Genomic DNA, 15,316 nt, shown 5'->3' with positions numbered 1-15,316 from the left:
GAAAATCTAAACTAAGGCTGTTTTAAAATATAGAAACAATCAGTACTTATATCTAGTTCAGTTCTTTCCAATAGTCGTTTATCAGTTTTATTTCGACCATTACAATATTTATTTATTTTTAAGAAAAAGAATAGATTGATATAAATTCTCCACTTATGAATTTTTGTTCCTAACAGTGTGATGTTTTTTTGGGTACAGTAAAAACTGTTACTTTTTCTTTATATTTTTTATTTGCTTAATTTCGTCGATAAAATAATATGTTTCAAATTTTTTTGAGCCATTTACAACCCAACTCCAAACACTATTTCAACGTGAATTTCACACAAAGCATCTTCAACTAACATTAAAAATTACATTTTTTAGTGCAACATTATAATAATGTTTTACAGTTGGATTGGAAATGAGTTTTTTTGGTGTTGCAATCACACTAAAATAGTACTATGAGTTGGAGATGTATTTAACAAAAAAGATGATATAATATACTTCAAATCAGTTCTACCAAAACCAAACTCTGTTTCTGTTATTTTTTTTTTTTGAAACCCTTTTTTTTCTGTTATATGTTAACGTTTTCAAATATATAATCTTAATATAGTGCCAATATTGCAAAAATCAAAACTATAAGAAGCTGAGTTCAATTTCTTTATTATAATAATATGATGCAAAATCAAAACACAAAATGATTTGCTTCATGATAGTCATGTCAGTTATTAATAAATGGAACAAGCTCAAGAGTTGCTTTCTTGCTGACAATGATGGATCCAGTTTCTTCCAAGTCCATGTCATTCACAGTCTTCCCTTCAGGCATTCCCCAGTCGAAGAAGTAGAGCAAGTTCAACAATCCCATTTCCACGTTAGCTATCCCCATCATCATCCCTGGACATATTCTCCTACCAGACCCAAATGGTAACAGCTCATAGTTCAGTCCTTTGTAATCTATCGAACTCTCCAGAAACCTATCAGGATTAAACTCATCTGGGTTTGTCCAAATTTTTGGATCGCGTGCGATCGAGTATACATTGATGATCATCTGGGTTTTAGCTGGGATGTCATAGCCTTGGATCTTGATCTCAGACATTGCCTCTCTTGGAAGTAAAAGAGGAGCAGCTGGGTGTAATCTGAATGTTTCCTTGACCATGAGCTTGAAGTAGTGAAGCTGGCTGAGATCATCTTCTGTGAGTCTCTCCTTCTTGTCTCCGAGTGTTGTCCGAATCTCGTCTTGTACTTTCTTCATTGCTCTACGGTTTCGGATCAGCTCTGTCATGGCCCAGGCTAGAGTGATGGCGCTTGTGTTTACACCTGCTAGAAATATGTCCTGACACATTCACATTACGTGTAAGAATGATACCTTGTCGGAATCTTTAAATGATAAGTAACTGGTAAACAATAAAATGAAATTATTGGATTAAAAATGAATGGAATATGAAAATAAATGAAATGCATTACTTAACTGATAGAACAAAATTGTAATGGAATGATTTTTTGTTTTGTCTTTTTTTTTTGGTAGAATTGATGAAATGATTTCATCCATAACAAATGGTAAAAAAAAAGATTGTGGAATGAATAGAATAGAGTTCCATATTATTTCATTCCAAAAATTGACAATCCCAAATGGAAAAATATGTCTTTTTTTGCTTAAACTTTGAAGTGGAAAAAGATGATACCGAGATGATTCCTTTGAAATGATCTGTGGTGAGCTTGAACGAGTCACCGTCTTTCCCTTGCTTCTCCATCAGATCAACCATCACGTCAACGACATCAGGGCTCTCTGATACTCTTCCTTCAGGCTTCAGATGTTCATCGAGCACTTTCTGGAAGAACGTGTCTAGCTCCGAGAAAACATTGTTCAGTGTCTTGTTCTGTCCTGATATCTGGTCGATAAACCAACCCACTCCAGGGAAGAAATCAGAGAACGCAAAACCATCGATGAGCAACTCAAACTTATGAACTAGATCCGCAACGTTGTCCTCATCGATGAACTCGCACTTGTGAATATCTATACCAAACGCGAGCCTACACACGACGCTCGCAACCAGCGTGAAAAGGGCCTTCGTAAGATTCACGGGTGATCCCGTCAGTGCACACTCTCTCAGTTTCTTGACCAAAATGTCATTCTCTTCCTCTCTAATATACTTGAACGATTTGAGCTTCTTCGCGTTCAAGAGCTCCATAACCACGAGCTTTCTTAAAGATTTCCATTCCTCACCATAAGGCGCGAACCCGATGTCTTTGAAGTTGTACGAGAGCATCCTGGTCGCGACAGTCTCTGGTCGGCTGCAACATTCAAGATCGTGGGTCTTGAGAGCTTCCTCTGCACCTTCTCTCGATGAGATCACGACCGTGGGGACATATCCTAAACGGAGAAGCATCACTGGTCCGAACTTTTGGGAGAGGTTTTGAAAACATGTGTGAGCCAGTCCGTTGAGGTTGTGTAAGTTTCCAATGATCGGAAGCTTCTGTGGTCCCGGAGGAAGCTTCCCACTTTTGAGTTTCTTAAAGAAGATCAAGAAAGAAAATAATAAAATGGATAAGAGTGAGAGGAAACAGAGCAAGGGTGACATCGCTATTGCTTGCAGCGTATGAAATATCTGATAGGCGATAGTTTTTGATTATTCACAACAAGACGAAAAGCTCAGATATATATAAACGGTTATGCTTGGAGACCACATAAAATCACATTTAACTCCAGAAAATCAAGACATTGAATCGTGACCAACCAAAAAGATAAGAATTAGGAGGAACACCTTCTAGAAGTAAATTAGTCCTGTTTCCGTAGCTGTTTAGATATATACATCTAAACTATTAAAACAGAAGTACTTAACCCAGATTTTTTCTGTTGTCAAAAAAAAAAACCCAGATTTTTTCTCAATATTTACAATCTTTTGCCACTGGCCAAAACACTTAGTTTTATTAATTGGCTAAACCATACGGCTAGACCATCCTGATTAAATTAACAATACCACAAAACCAACTCCACCTAAAATTACTTGTTTCTATAATCAACTAACCGAAGCTTATAACCAAGAAGCGCTTATGTTGGACTGCATAACCAATATATAATGTTCGTTTAATCAAATTAAAATTTTTATTGTATGCAAACTTACCACATCATTTCAATCCAAATTATATCATTACTAGGGTTAGCGCCGGTTTTCTAATATTAGTTATGTTTTAAAGTCGACGGATTAATTATAATTTTAATTTTTATATGAATTTGATATTTAGGTTTTTCACTGGATATTACGTAGCATTTATATAAATATGTTAAACGTCATTGATTAGAGAATAATTGGTTCATAGCGGAAATCAAATACAAAACCAATGAAGCGAACATATGTTAATGAATAGGTATGTGCACATTTATCCGAAACCGAAGAACATAACCGAACCAAAAAAAAATTCAGTTCGGGTTTGAATCCTACCAATTATCGAAGCGATCCTATATTTCTAGAACCAAGGAACCAGAACCTAACTGGAACCCAAATTTCTAAAATAAAATTTATAGACTTATAAATATCAACTATATTTTGTTTTAAAATAATAAAATAATTCAAAATACTATTTAAAATCTGAAATACCCGAAAATTGAATTACCAGAATAATTTTGCTAAACCATACCAATTTTAAATTAATCTGAATTTTCTAAATTTTTATTCGAAAACCCGGAAATCTGATATTTAATCCAAAACTCGAATTTTATGATTTTTTAACCCGAATTAACCAAAAATCCGGAGCCAAACGGGATCTTAATTATCTCGGATATTATCCGGTTCATAACTTTGTTACCTGAACGAATCCATGACAAAAAAAAAATCAAACCAGAAATTAACTAAATTTTTATAATACCCTAACATATCCTAAATGCTTAGGACCGAGAACCGAATGCTTAGGACTAATCATGAGACTTCCCAAGTCTGCCATCTTTCCATTTTAAAATGTCTTTTAAAACATTATAATTAATTGGGTTTAATTGTAACTGATTTTTGCTGTCGAATTAAAACAATCTTACAAAAATAAATAAGCCAAATCTTAAGGAAACAATTAGCAGTCTAGAAGTCAAGTAGTGCATCACACTGATGCCCCTCTGTCTACCATAGTTATACAATACTCATAAATCTATGATCTATATATGTTACGCTTTAAAAAAGATGAAGAGGAAGCCAATATCTGTATATTTTATTTATGCAATACCAAGTGTGTGTATATATATTTATATGTATGCACGTTCCTCTACTCTACCGTAACGAATTCATTTCAAAACTGTTTTTATTTTCAAAATATATAATAGATTAATAGAGTTAATAGTTCTAGTTAAGGTGGTAGATTATAGTCCTAGCTACATCATTCACAATTTACAAATTGCGGAATATGTATATAACTCTGGCAAATCAATTTTTTTTCTATGTTTAAAGTCACTTTTACTTGACCTCATCCACAGAGGTAGAAAACCACATACTCTCAAAGTTACCGATCTGAATTAATCACCGGACTTGAAACGTAGAGCAGAGCGAGCAGACCAGTTCCGTCTACGCCAATGACTGCAATATCACATACAGCACATACGTTTTCTTCCTGGGTTGGCAGAAACCGGGCGGTGCAAGGGCATGACACATCTTTCTGTCCTCTTCAGATCAGGATATATGTTAACCCACATATCACAAACGGGTTTCTTAAGTCGCAGTTAAGCTTGGTTTCATCAGTCATGTTGCGTTTAGCGGCTTGCACAACTTGTGTCGCTGTAGCCATCTTGGCCTAGCTCTCTAGATTTGGGTTAGTGCCAAAGAATCTTCTGGCGAAGTTATAAGCAATGGCAAGGTTCTTTGGCTTTGCTGTCTGAACAAAGCTAATATTGCCTCTGGACGACAAATAAAAAAAATGCAGGAAAAACATTAGGAACCACACATATCACTGGAGAAAGATAAGCATCAATGAAGTAACAGCAAGCAGGTTAGGAAAAAAATTCTCAGTATTTGTAGAGGCCAAAATCTGTAACATCTACTTCAACATTAATGAAGGAGCTGTCGTAAACAGAACTCAAGCTTTTACACAGATTAAGCACTTACGGAATATGATTAATGTTGATTGGATACCTTGTTTTCAAGAAATTTAAACCACGCTTTTCCACTCAAAACGTAGCGGATCAAAAACTTTAGCAAGTCGAGAGGGATGTACATTGCGAGACTGTATAGCCAGATCACTCCAGCCCATCCCCAATCGGCTCCTTCTATCCGCGCAAAACTCCAGTTCGCGTAAACAGCTATCAATGTCGCCACCTGAGAGTGTATACAGAATACACGGCTATGATACTTGTTGTTATGTTTTCATGAAAATAATTTAAGTGGAAGCATTTGAGCTTTGACCAAAAAAAAAAAAAACATACCAATTGAGCTATGACAAATGCACCAAGTAAGAGAAGACCAGGGGATTCGACGTAGGACCAGCTACGGGACCTGGTGACGAAGATGAGAGCCTGACCTGAGATGCTAACTTGTAGATACAGAGCAGCCATGATTTGTTCAGGACGTTGACTCAATGGTCTCACACCATAACATGTTCTAAGTAAACCCTCAAAAGAGTTAACTTTTTGAACTGGCCTAGAATTAGAAACTGTGAATAAGAGTATGTACCGAGAAAATATCAGTGTCTATCATCGCCCAGAAGAAAACGACAGTCATCAAGGCCTGGTAGCCTCTAAACATGACTCCGGTCGAGAATATTTCTATGAGTTTCCAGCTATCTGGCTGTGGAGATGGCTTCACGTTGTCCTTTGATATTGTCATGATTGCTCCTATAAGGCGCAATGATTTTTTTAGCTTTTATAAAAAAAAAAAATCACTACTAAATGCAGTAAATACTCTATAATGTAACCTCACCATTGTTTAAGATTGCTATGAAAGGCGTGAAATCAAACTCCCATAGGAGAGCAATGAACATGAAGCCAAACTGCACCATGTTACAATAGCTTTAGATTAGGATTGCAACCATAAAAACCAAATGAAATCTTGTGCTATCTACTAAGTATACTTACCACAATATGTATCGTGTTTGAAACTGCATAAATCGACACAGAAAGACGATGTCAAGATTTGAATTGGTGTCTCTGTGTAAAACTTTATGAAAGTTTTGACTCACAGTGTAGTTTTTCATTCTTTGGAATATGGCTCTACTGGTAAGAACTGCACTGATGATAACGCTCAGTCCAGGTTCTGTGAGAACAATATCAAAAACGCCTCTTGCAGCATCATTAGGACCAGCAACAGCTATACCAAATATCCGCCTTTTTGAGAGCTGGGGTATCATTCACACCATCTCTTGTCATACCACATATGGTTCCTTTGTTGCAGCCTACTAACATTCTCGTACTTATGCTCTGCAAATGAACCATACGATATAGACATAGAATGTGTGGTAAAAGATATATAGCCTTTTGCTTAAGTGTATGTACCTGGAAAGACTTCTGCAAATCCATCAGCCTTTTTGATCAGCCTTTCTAGGGATGTACTCTGGGTGTTTTTGAAGTCTGCATTTTCCGGAATCTCATTATATTATTAATTACCCTCTTGCAATAATAAGCAATTACAAATTCCAAAAAGACCGATCTAACATTGGAGTAGATGATGATCAATCCAATAAGAACATCAATCACACTGATTCCATTCATATTTTAAAAAAATCTTAATCTTAATCTTAAATTACCGCCATAGGCGTTGGGGAGCTTGGAACAACACATCGAAGAGTTTTCCATTTCATCAGCATAGACAGAAAGGCAAGACCGCCGCGCTGCAACCTCCCCCGCGCAAGGAGATCTTAACTTCTGCTTTCAGAGAATGTTGAACCAGAGGAATCTAGAACGTTCAGTATTCTTCAATTAACTGAGGCCATAGATAGTAACCACTGTAAGTTATCTGAAAGAGATAAAAAAAAATTGGGAGAGGGAATAAGTTGAAGAGAGTTGAATACTTTCTCCTTAATTGTAGAGGGCTGGAGATGTGTAAAGGTGGCAACGATTTGTTTACCAAAGCAGGTGCGACAGAGATCGCCAAGAGTCTAAGACGACAGCTTTACATAACTTGAGCTTTATTTTCTGCTACAGCACATAGAACATGGGCTTGTAAATAAATACAAAAAGCCCAAATGAAAAAACGTAGAGAAAACGAAAAAAAGTTGATTTCGTCGAGTGTTTGGTGTGCCGACACATGTCGAATAACGTCCATCCCTCTTTGCTGAGCTGGATAGCCTAAGGAGAGAGGCAACTTTCCTTTATATATATATATAAATAGATAGATTAGAAATCGTTATCAACAACATGTTTTTCATATAAGTTTTGTTTATTCAGTTCCTTGTATGAATAGCCGTACGGGTTATCAAATATGTATAAAATAATTTATTCAGTTCTATATACTTAATTCAATTAGTTAATTACCTAAGATAAATTAGTGCATATCATTATATATTCATGGTGAAAATATTTAAACTAATCAATACTAATAACTTTTTTTCCTTAACTCAATAACATTCCAAAAAATATTCCTATTTCTACACAAAATAAATAACAAAAACGATATCAATCAACTAACACCAGTTTTATTATTAAGCTTACAAAACTTGCAAATCAAGTATGGGTAATCTTAAAAACGAATATACCATATATAATTATGATTTCATAGTTTCCTTAACTCAATAAAATTCCAAAAAATACTCCTATTGCTATGCAATATAAAAAAAAACGTTATCAATCAACTTACACAATCTTATTATTATTTTTACAAAACTTGCAAATCACGTATGGGTAGGATAATCTTTAAAAATCGCATATTCTTTAAACGGAATGTATATTAAATTATTGAAAACTTATATTCTCTTTCGAATTCGTTCAAATCATAAATAACCAAATCTTTTGTTATAATTTCTCTCATTTACCATACCCTTTCTGATCCTAACTATCCATTATATATTGAAGAAGAAACATTGTAATAAATGTGTTCACATTAAACTGGACACATCATGTGTAGAAGCATTGTAATAAATGTGTTCACACTAAAATTGACACATGTCACATGTAGAGAGCTTTTCAGTCAAACTCTATATAAATATGTTCACACTATGTACTTTACGTTTTTTTAATATAAAACTCGCATGGTTCTTCTTTACGTTATTTTTACTGTTTACGAATAAAGCTGGACAAATTATTCATAAATTTGATTCCATTCGTTATCCATTTTGATTCGAACCGAAAAATCTGGATATCCGTTACTCTACGAAGCAAATCAAATACTAAAATGCAATGTTCGTAAAAAAAAGAAAATCACAAATATAAATAATTATAGGAACGAATATCCAATTTGATATGTTCTATGCATATATATATATATTTAAAGAATTATATATAAGTTATATATTATAGTTTATATAAATTTTACAATATTTTTATTTTTAGGTAATTTCATTTTAAGAATTTTATTTTTCATGTATTATTTTGAAAAAAATGTCTTTTAATATTAATTAATAGTATCTTTATATATATTTATCAACCATCTTTATATACTTTTACATACACATACATGTGCACATTGACGTGAACACCTTATAACTAAGTATTTACCACAACTGAAATATCTAATTTTTTGAAAGTTAAAATATTCTTTTTCTTAATGCTTCTTTCACTATCGACCAAATTGTAGTAAAAGGATTTGTCTTAATAAATTTTTTTTTTAACTGTTATCCGTGTAGAAACAATAATATGAAACCATTGGTTTGACATCACGACTATCTAAGATTCATAACATGTAAACAAACAAATAATAGTAATTTTTGATTATCACAGAAAAAAAAAACATTTTAACCGAACAAACCAAAAAAATATTGATTTAAAATGATAGTTATATTTTAGGAGATTAAAAACAAAAAAAATAACCTAAAACCGAACCGATATCCATATTAAACTGCTTAATTTCTCCTTTTAAAAAAATAACGAAAATAATAATCACATTCCGCGCAAGGCACGGATTATTACCTAGTATATATATATATATATATATATATATATATATATATATATATCTCATCTCTATTGAGTAAAAGGCAAATCATTCTACGCAGAAAAACCAAAACACATGTTTAAGATTACAGCTTTTACTCGTCTCACATAACTCAGACCTTTTAAAAATTCATGGCGGGTTCAAAGTTAAATGACGTTCATGGAAGCAACACACATCGTTTGGAGGAGATACCTTCGAGATTGTTTTAGCCGACCAATTGGTATCTTATGTTTCTAAACGTTTGTTACATTCTGAGCACTTTCTTCACCTAATATTTTCTTGCTATTGTCTAACATGATCTGTGTTTTGAATGTAGGGTAACAGAATTCATTCTACTTGCAAAATAACTCACATCTACCAAGCTCAACGTGCCGCAATGTTTAGAACGATCTTGATCTCGCCTAATTAACGATTTCAATTTTTACCAAATTAAAAAAAACAAACGACCTTAATGTATCTCTCTATATGAAGGTTCTGCTAATTTTTTTTTTGCACAGACAGAAGTCAGATTTACTTTGAGAATGTAAAACAATTAGTTTTGTATTTTGTACTAACTATCTTAGTGTTCAGATACGATCAACTGCAGTAATCCATAGATAAGCATGATCTCATTCCATTCAACACAATTGATGTTTGCTTTTGATGTCGGTTTCTTCTTTACATTCTTTTTTGTCTAAGAAAAAAAAATATATATCTGAAATTCAGACCATGTCCTGGAAATAGATATCGGTAAATTAAACTGAGTCAAAATCAGTCAGCATAAGTTTATTTATGTAGTACTATTGGACCAAGTTTTAAAATATATTATAATATAACTATTTTTTTTTTTTGTAAAAGGCTTTCATATTAAAATGCATAAATGATACAAGTATGAGTTCTCACTCATAAGTTTGGGAAAGTTTGCAACAAGAGGAGGGTTTTAGCACAACCCGAGTGAAGGGTTCACAAATGAAACCTAATAGGAAAGAAAAGAAAGACCAAACTAGTGGAAATGGTTTCCTCGGCCACGTCGACCTTTTTTACCCTTTCCTCTAACATTTGTCCATTCCATTTCTTGAACCTTTTGTGTTGGTTTTATTGGTCTTCCTCCTCTAGTTAAGTTATAACTAGAGGTTTTTCCAACCACGTCTAAACCAGTTTCTTTTCCATAAGCAAGAGGAGTCTCCGGCTCCATGTGGAAATGATGATGGTTAGGAGTGAGAGGCGAGAGAGGACCAACTGGTTGCTCATTTTCAGAAGCATGGGCGGCTTCGAAAATGTTAACTTGTGATGGAATTTCTTCCATAATTTGTGTCTGAGAGGGCGCAGTGATTGTGGCTGCTAACATAGGTAAAGTATCATCAATCTTTAAACAAGAGGTAGAGTGTACCTCATGTGAGTGTGTGATCGGACCAGAAGTTACATCCTCAGAAGGAGTAGTGACAAACAAGTTTTTTGGAGTCTCATGTGCTTGGTGGCCAGAAGGTGATTGCAAGTTTGGTTCCAAGTGGTTGACATGTGGACTAGGGGTGTTTTGCAACAATCCTATATTCACCATTGGGATCTCTTCATTTGGACTAGGAGTTTCTTTTATAATAACAGCAGATCCAAGTGGCTTTGGAGGAAGTAAACACCTCTTCTCTCTATGGCCAAGTGCTCCACATCTTTCACACGCGCTAGGAATCCAAGAATACTCCACATCTACCAAGTAAATATTGCCTTTTTTGTCATCAAGAGCAATTAGCTTTGGGAACGGTTTGTCTAGCTCAACCTCAACTAAAATTTTTGCTTCCCCCATATTTGTTGGATCTAAACGACGCCTATGCGTAAGCATTGGCTCTCCCAAACCTGATGCTATGTGGCTGATACCCAATCTAGAGAAGCATGAATCCGGAATATTCTTGAGGGTTACCCAGACCGGTAATGTAGAAATCTCCGGAATTTTGAAAGAGTTTACGAGACTCCTAGGAGCCACAAATAGGAGACAATCATCCACATGCCACACTCCCCCATTGAATAACCCATTTGCGAGTATTTTCATGAGGAATATGGAACAAAAACGATGACTCTCCTAATTTCCGACAAGATATCTTACATTCCCGTCCCCATAGTCTATTCAAGACAGCATGAATAAGGCCTCCGGGTGGGTTAGAACACCTGTGGAATTGTCCGACAACGTATTCTTCCTTATTCTCAGGTCCTAGTCTAAGAACCTTAGAAGGAATTGTCACCTGAGGAGTTCCATCAAGTTGATATGAAGGTTCAGCAGCTCGAAAAAGATTTCTCGAGGACTGGTTCATGCGAGCAGACCATGGAAACCGAAGGCTACCATCATCCTTGAGAGCCGGAGGAGGCATTTTATCCATTGGAGGATACGACAATTGCTCCTTCTTATGCTTGTGACCGATGATAGAATCATTAAGTGACGGCCAAAAGGAGGCTATTTGGCCTTTTACCGCATCCGAGACACCGAGCTTTGGAGTAGCAGGTACAAGAGGGGTAGGTGGAGGTGTGAAGTGGAGTGGTTTCGACCACGCTCCCATGGAATGGACAAAGACGGTTTCTTTTGCGGGTTCCTCATCAAGGTCACCATTTTCAGAAACGTCATCGTCACCAGTAGGTACCATTGGTGGTGCTTCCTCATCAACATTAATGGGTTCATCAGTTTGAGGCGGAGATTCAGTCGGAAGTTCGATTGTTACAGAAGTAGGAGGGTCTGTGATTTCAGAGACATGAAAATGGTCGTTGGTTGTAGATGCAAGAGGTGGACCTGTGATTGCAGGAGGAGGAGCGATGGTTGCAGAGGGAACATCGGTTACTGATTCTTTCACCGACAAAATCGGTAACGTTGGAGACACGGGTTTTGGATTGGCTGACCATCTTCCAAGATACGACCAGCGAGGATCCGGAGTAGGAGCATGTTGCTGGTCAGATACATCAGAGGACTTTTCCGCAGCTTCAGTACTACGCGATTCATCTCTATCAGCATCAATGGAAAGGGAAAGGGTGACGCATGCCGCAAGAGAGGGAGAGAGGTCTGTCTAGTAGGATACGAGACGGCGCCAGCGACGACTCCGGTAGACTTGGTCGTCGACAAATCTAGAACGTGAATGTTGAGTTTTGCCTGTGTTTTCGCCGATTTGGGGGCGCGTTCTTGATACGCGCCTTTTTTTATAAGCTTGACAAAGTTACTTTATAATATAACTAATTTTCAAAGCAATACCTAAACTTTGAATATAACTAAAATTAGGTAGTTTGTATATGATTAAATGTGATAAACACTACAAGAAAACATAATCTTAACGAGGGCGGTTTTCCTCGTTATTTCGTCTTAAAAGAGGCTTTACGACGAATTAGCGAGGAAACGCGTTTGCTCGTTACACGTCCGTCGTAACACATATTTCCTCGCTAATTCGTCGTAACTTAGCGAAGAATATATTTCGTCGTAAAGACGAAGTAGAACGATTCGTCGTAAAGACGTCGCTACAATTCCTCGTAAGGACGTCGCTACAATTCCTCGTAAATAACTCGAAAACAGTTCCTCGTAATCTACACGTAAATACCTTGAAAGATTTTCCTCGCAAAATACACGTAACAACCACGAAATGATTTCCTCGTAAAATGTTCGTAAACATTTCCTCGTTATTTCCTCGTAAATACTTCCTCGTAAAATACTCGTAAACTGTTTCTCGTCATTTCCTCGTAAGATTTCCACGTAAAGAGGTCGTACATTAGCTACGAATTTACTTCGTTTTTATTATTTTACAGAATTTTAAAATATAATAAAAAAATAATTAAAATTATTTAATTTAATAATAAATTAAAATTCAAAATAAAAATAAATTCATATGAAAATATTTTATAAATAAATAAGTTTTGAATTTATATAATACAACAACAAAAAAAACTAAGGGTCGTTCATCGCCCGGTAGAATTCATCACTCCTCCTCGTAACATCCGCCTCGTTATGTACGTCGCCGGATGACTCGCCATGAATGGGATGTTGTTGTCGCATGTTCCTCAACATGGACTCCCATTCCGGATTTGTGGCCGCAATAACGTCTAAGAAGCCCTCGACTCCACCCATACGAGATTTTGTCGCGGTCAACTCGTTACGCAGCTGAGCGGACTCTCTACGCAGCTCCGTGACTTCATCATCCCGTCGCTGACCATAAGACGATGTCGCTCTCGGAACATCGTTGACGGAACCAATACCCAATGTCCGTCCCTTTTTTTTAGGGACAACCTTAAAAACAAAAAATAAATATTGTAAGTAAATATTTAAAGTTAAATTAAATGAATAATTAAAAATTAATTTTTTTGAAAATTTACCTCCTCGTAAATCTTATCCACTTCAAGTGTGGATAAGGTGACGGGTAATCCGTCGGTAGACTGCTGGGTCAGCTGAGTCTGGCGGTCTTCAACCCGAGCAACTACGTCGTTGTAGATTTGCTCGGACTTGCCATCTACAAATACGCCCGCCTTGTTCTTGTGGGTCCTCTCGTAAAGTTCCATAAGAGACGGGAGATGTCCCGTCTCTTTGGCCTAAAAAACAGTTAAGAAAGTTAGAATAAATTAATATAATTATTAAAAAAATTATTTAATAAAATATTTAATTACCATTTCCAAACGGACACCGGCGTGGGGTTTTTGGCCCGTAGTGTGAAGCATCGGCCCGTTCCCGTGCTCATCGACCGTGTTACGGGAGTTAGAGCAAGCCTGGGCGATTCTAATCGAATCAGGAAGGCGCCAATAACGGATGAGGCCATCCCACACGTCCGTGGTGAGCTCAGCGGGTTTGCCACGCTCATACCCCTTCACGATCCAGTCACCCTTCCAGTTGGAGACCGTGTCCAACAAGCGAACTTTCGCTTTCGCGTTAAACTTCTTCCTCACCCTCTCAGTGATCCCCAAAGCCCAATTATATTTTTGCTGTTGGAAAAAATAAATTAACAATTAGTTTTTTAGAAAGTATATATATAAATCATGAAAAAATTAAAAAATATATAATTAATTAATAGAAACTTACAGCGTAAATTTTGAACCACGTCTTTCTGACGTAGTGAGGCGTCTTACTCCAGTTTGGATGTGCCATGGAGAAGTAACCCTTGATCGTGTCGGTTACGTCCGATGCAAGACATCCGTCAACCCCCCACCTGGAAAATACAAATTTAAAATATAAATTATTTTTTAATGTTATAAAAGATATTTAAACGAATTAAAAAAATTAATGCAACATACCACAACGTTCCGTCCGGTCGGTCTGGGTCGATGACTGGTAAACCTTCTCTGCCTGGCAGACTGAGAATGTCCTCTACCGTGTACTGCGAGTAAGGAGCACTCGGAGGCACCATCAGATCAGGATGAATATCAGCGACCATCGGAGGTGCCATCGGAGGAGGCACAGGAGGAGGCATCGGAGGAGGCACATGAGGAGCCGATGGTGCACTAGAAGAAGTAGACCCAGAGACTCTCTGAGTGTACTGAGTCTCGGGGACAGTCTCCTGGCCCGAAGAACTGGGAGCGGAAGAAGAGGCCGGGTCTAAACGACTACCCGGCTCACCGAAGATCTCTCTGTAATGGGCAGTAAGTCTTCCTTTTCGAACCTGGAAAAAAAAATGAAATTTTTAAAATTAACATCAACAATATATTTTCCAACATTATCCACCTAATCAACACTAAATAACATAAAATCCGCAAACCTATCTAAATTCCCTATACTAACCACCTAATATATCCTAAACTAACCAAATTAGAGAGGAATCAGAGAGGCTTACCATTGCTACGAAATGGAGAGGAAGTAGAGAGGAAGTAGAGAGGAAAGAAAGAGTGAGCGGTCGGGTGTATATATAAGATTACATATCGTCGCAAATTCGTCGTAAATTTACGACGAAATAGCGAGCAGTTACAAAGGCCCGTGTTTTTTTTTACGAGGAAATGGCGAGGAATCACAAAGGCCCGTGTTTTTCTTTACGTGTACTTTACGACGATTTTGCTTACGTGGAATTAACGTGATTTATGTTTAAATCTTTTTACGTGGTTTTTACGACGATTTCATCCTACGTGGAATTAACGAGGGTTATGTTTAAATCCCTAGAACCCCAAACCCGAAACCCGAAACCCGAAACCCCAAACCCCAAACCCCAAACCCGAAACCCCAAACCCGAAACCCGAAACCCCAACCCCGAAACCCGAAACCCCAAACCCGAAACCCCAAACCCCATATTCCTTATTTTCTACTTCATATATTCCAAACCCCCATCTTTAATTTTCTACTTCATATATTCCAAACCCCAACCCGA

General features: G+C 36.7%; 2 protein-coding genes and 1 pseudogene across 2 annotated transcripts; all 3 read right to left on the bottom strand.

Moving 5' to 3' along the window:
• Positions 1–616: 616 nt before the first annotated feature.
• Positions 617–2,635, bottom strand: LOC106384857 (cytochrome P450 71B7). Its single transcript, XM_013824768.3, has 2 exons — positions 1,662–2,635; positions 617–1,312 (listed from the first exon to the last, which is right to left on the bottom strand). The coding sequence occupies exons 1-2, from the start codon at positions 2,556–2,558 to the stop codon at positions 701–703; spliced, it is 1,509 nt and encodes a 502-aa protein (XP_013680222.1). The 5' UTR covers positions 2,559–2,635; the 3' UTR covers positions 617–700.
• Positions 2,636–5,542: 2,907 nt separating this feature from the next.
• On the bottom strand, positions 5,543–7,102 carry LOC106384856 (annotated as a pseudogene).
• Positions 7,103–10,017: 2,915 nt separating this feature from the next.
• LOC106383342 lies at positions 10,018–10,812 on the bottom strand. The gene has a single exon (XM_013823458.2). It carries the CDS (start codon positions 10,810–10,812, stop codon positions 10,018–10,020), a length of 795 nt encoding a protein of 264 aa, XP_013678912.2.
• Between the last annotated feature and the right edge of the window lie 4,504 nt (positions 10,813–15,316).

This window comes from Brassica napus, chromosome C3 (assembly GCF_020379485.1).
Source record: "Brassica napus cultivar Da-Ae chromosome C3, Da-Ae, whole genome shotgun sequence".
Classification (NCBI taxonomy): Eukaryota; Viridiplantae; Streptophyta; class Magnoliopsida; order Brassicales; family Brassicaceae; genus Brassica; species Brassica napus.
Note: the sequence above shows the minus strand (reverse complement) of the source record. Positions and strands in the feature narration are given on the sequence as shown.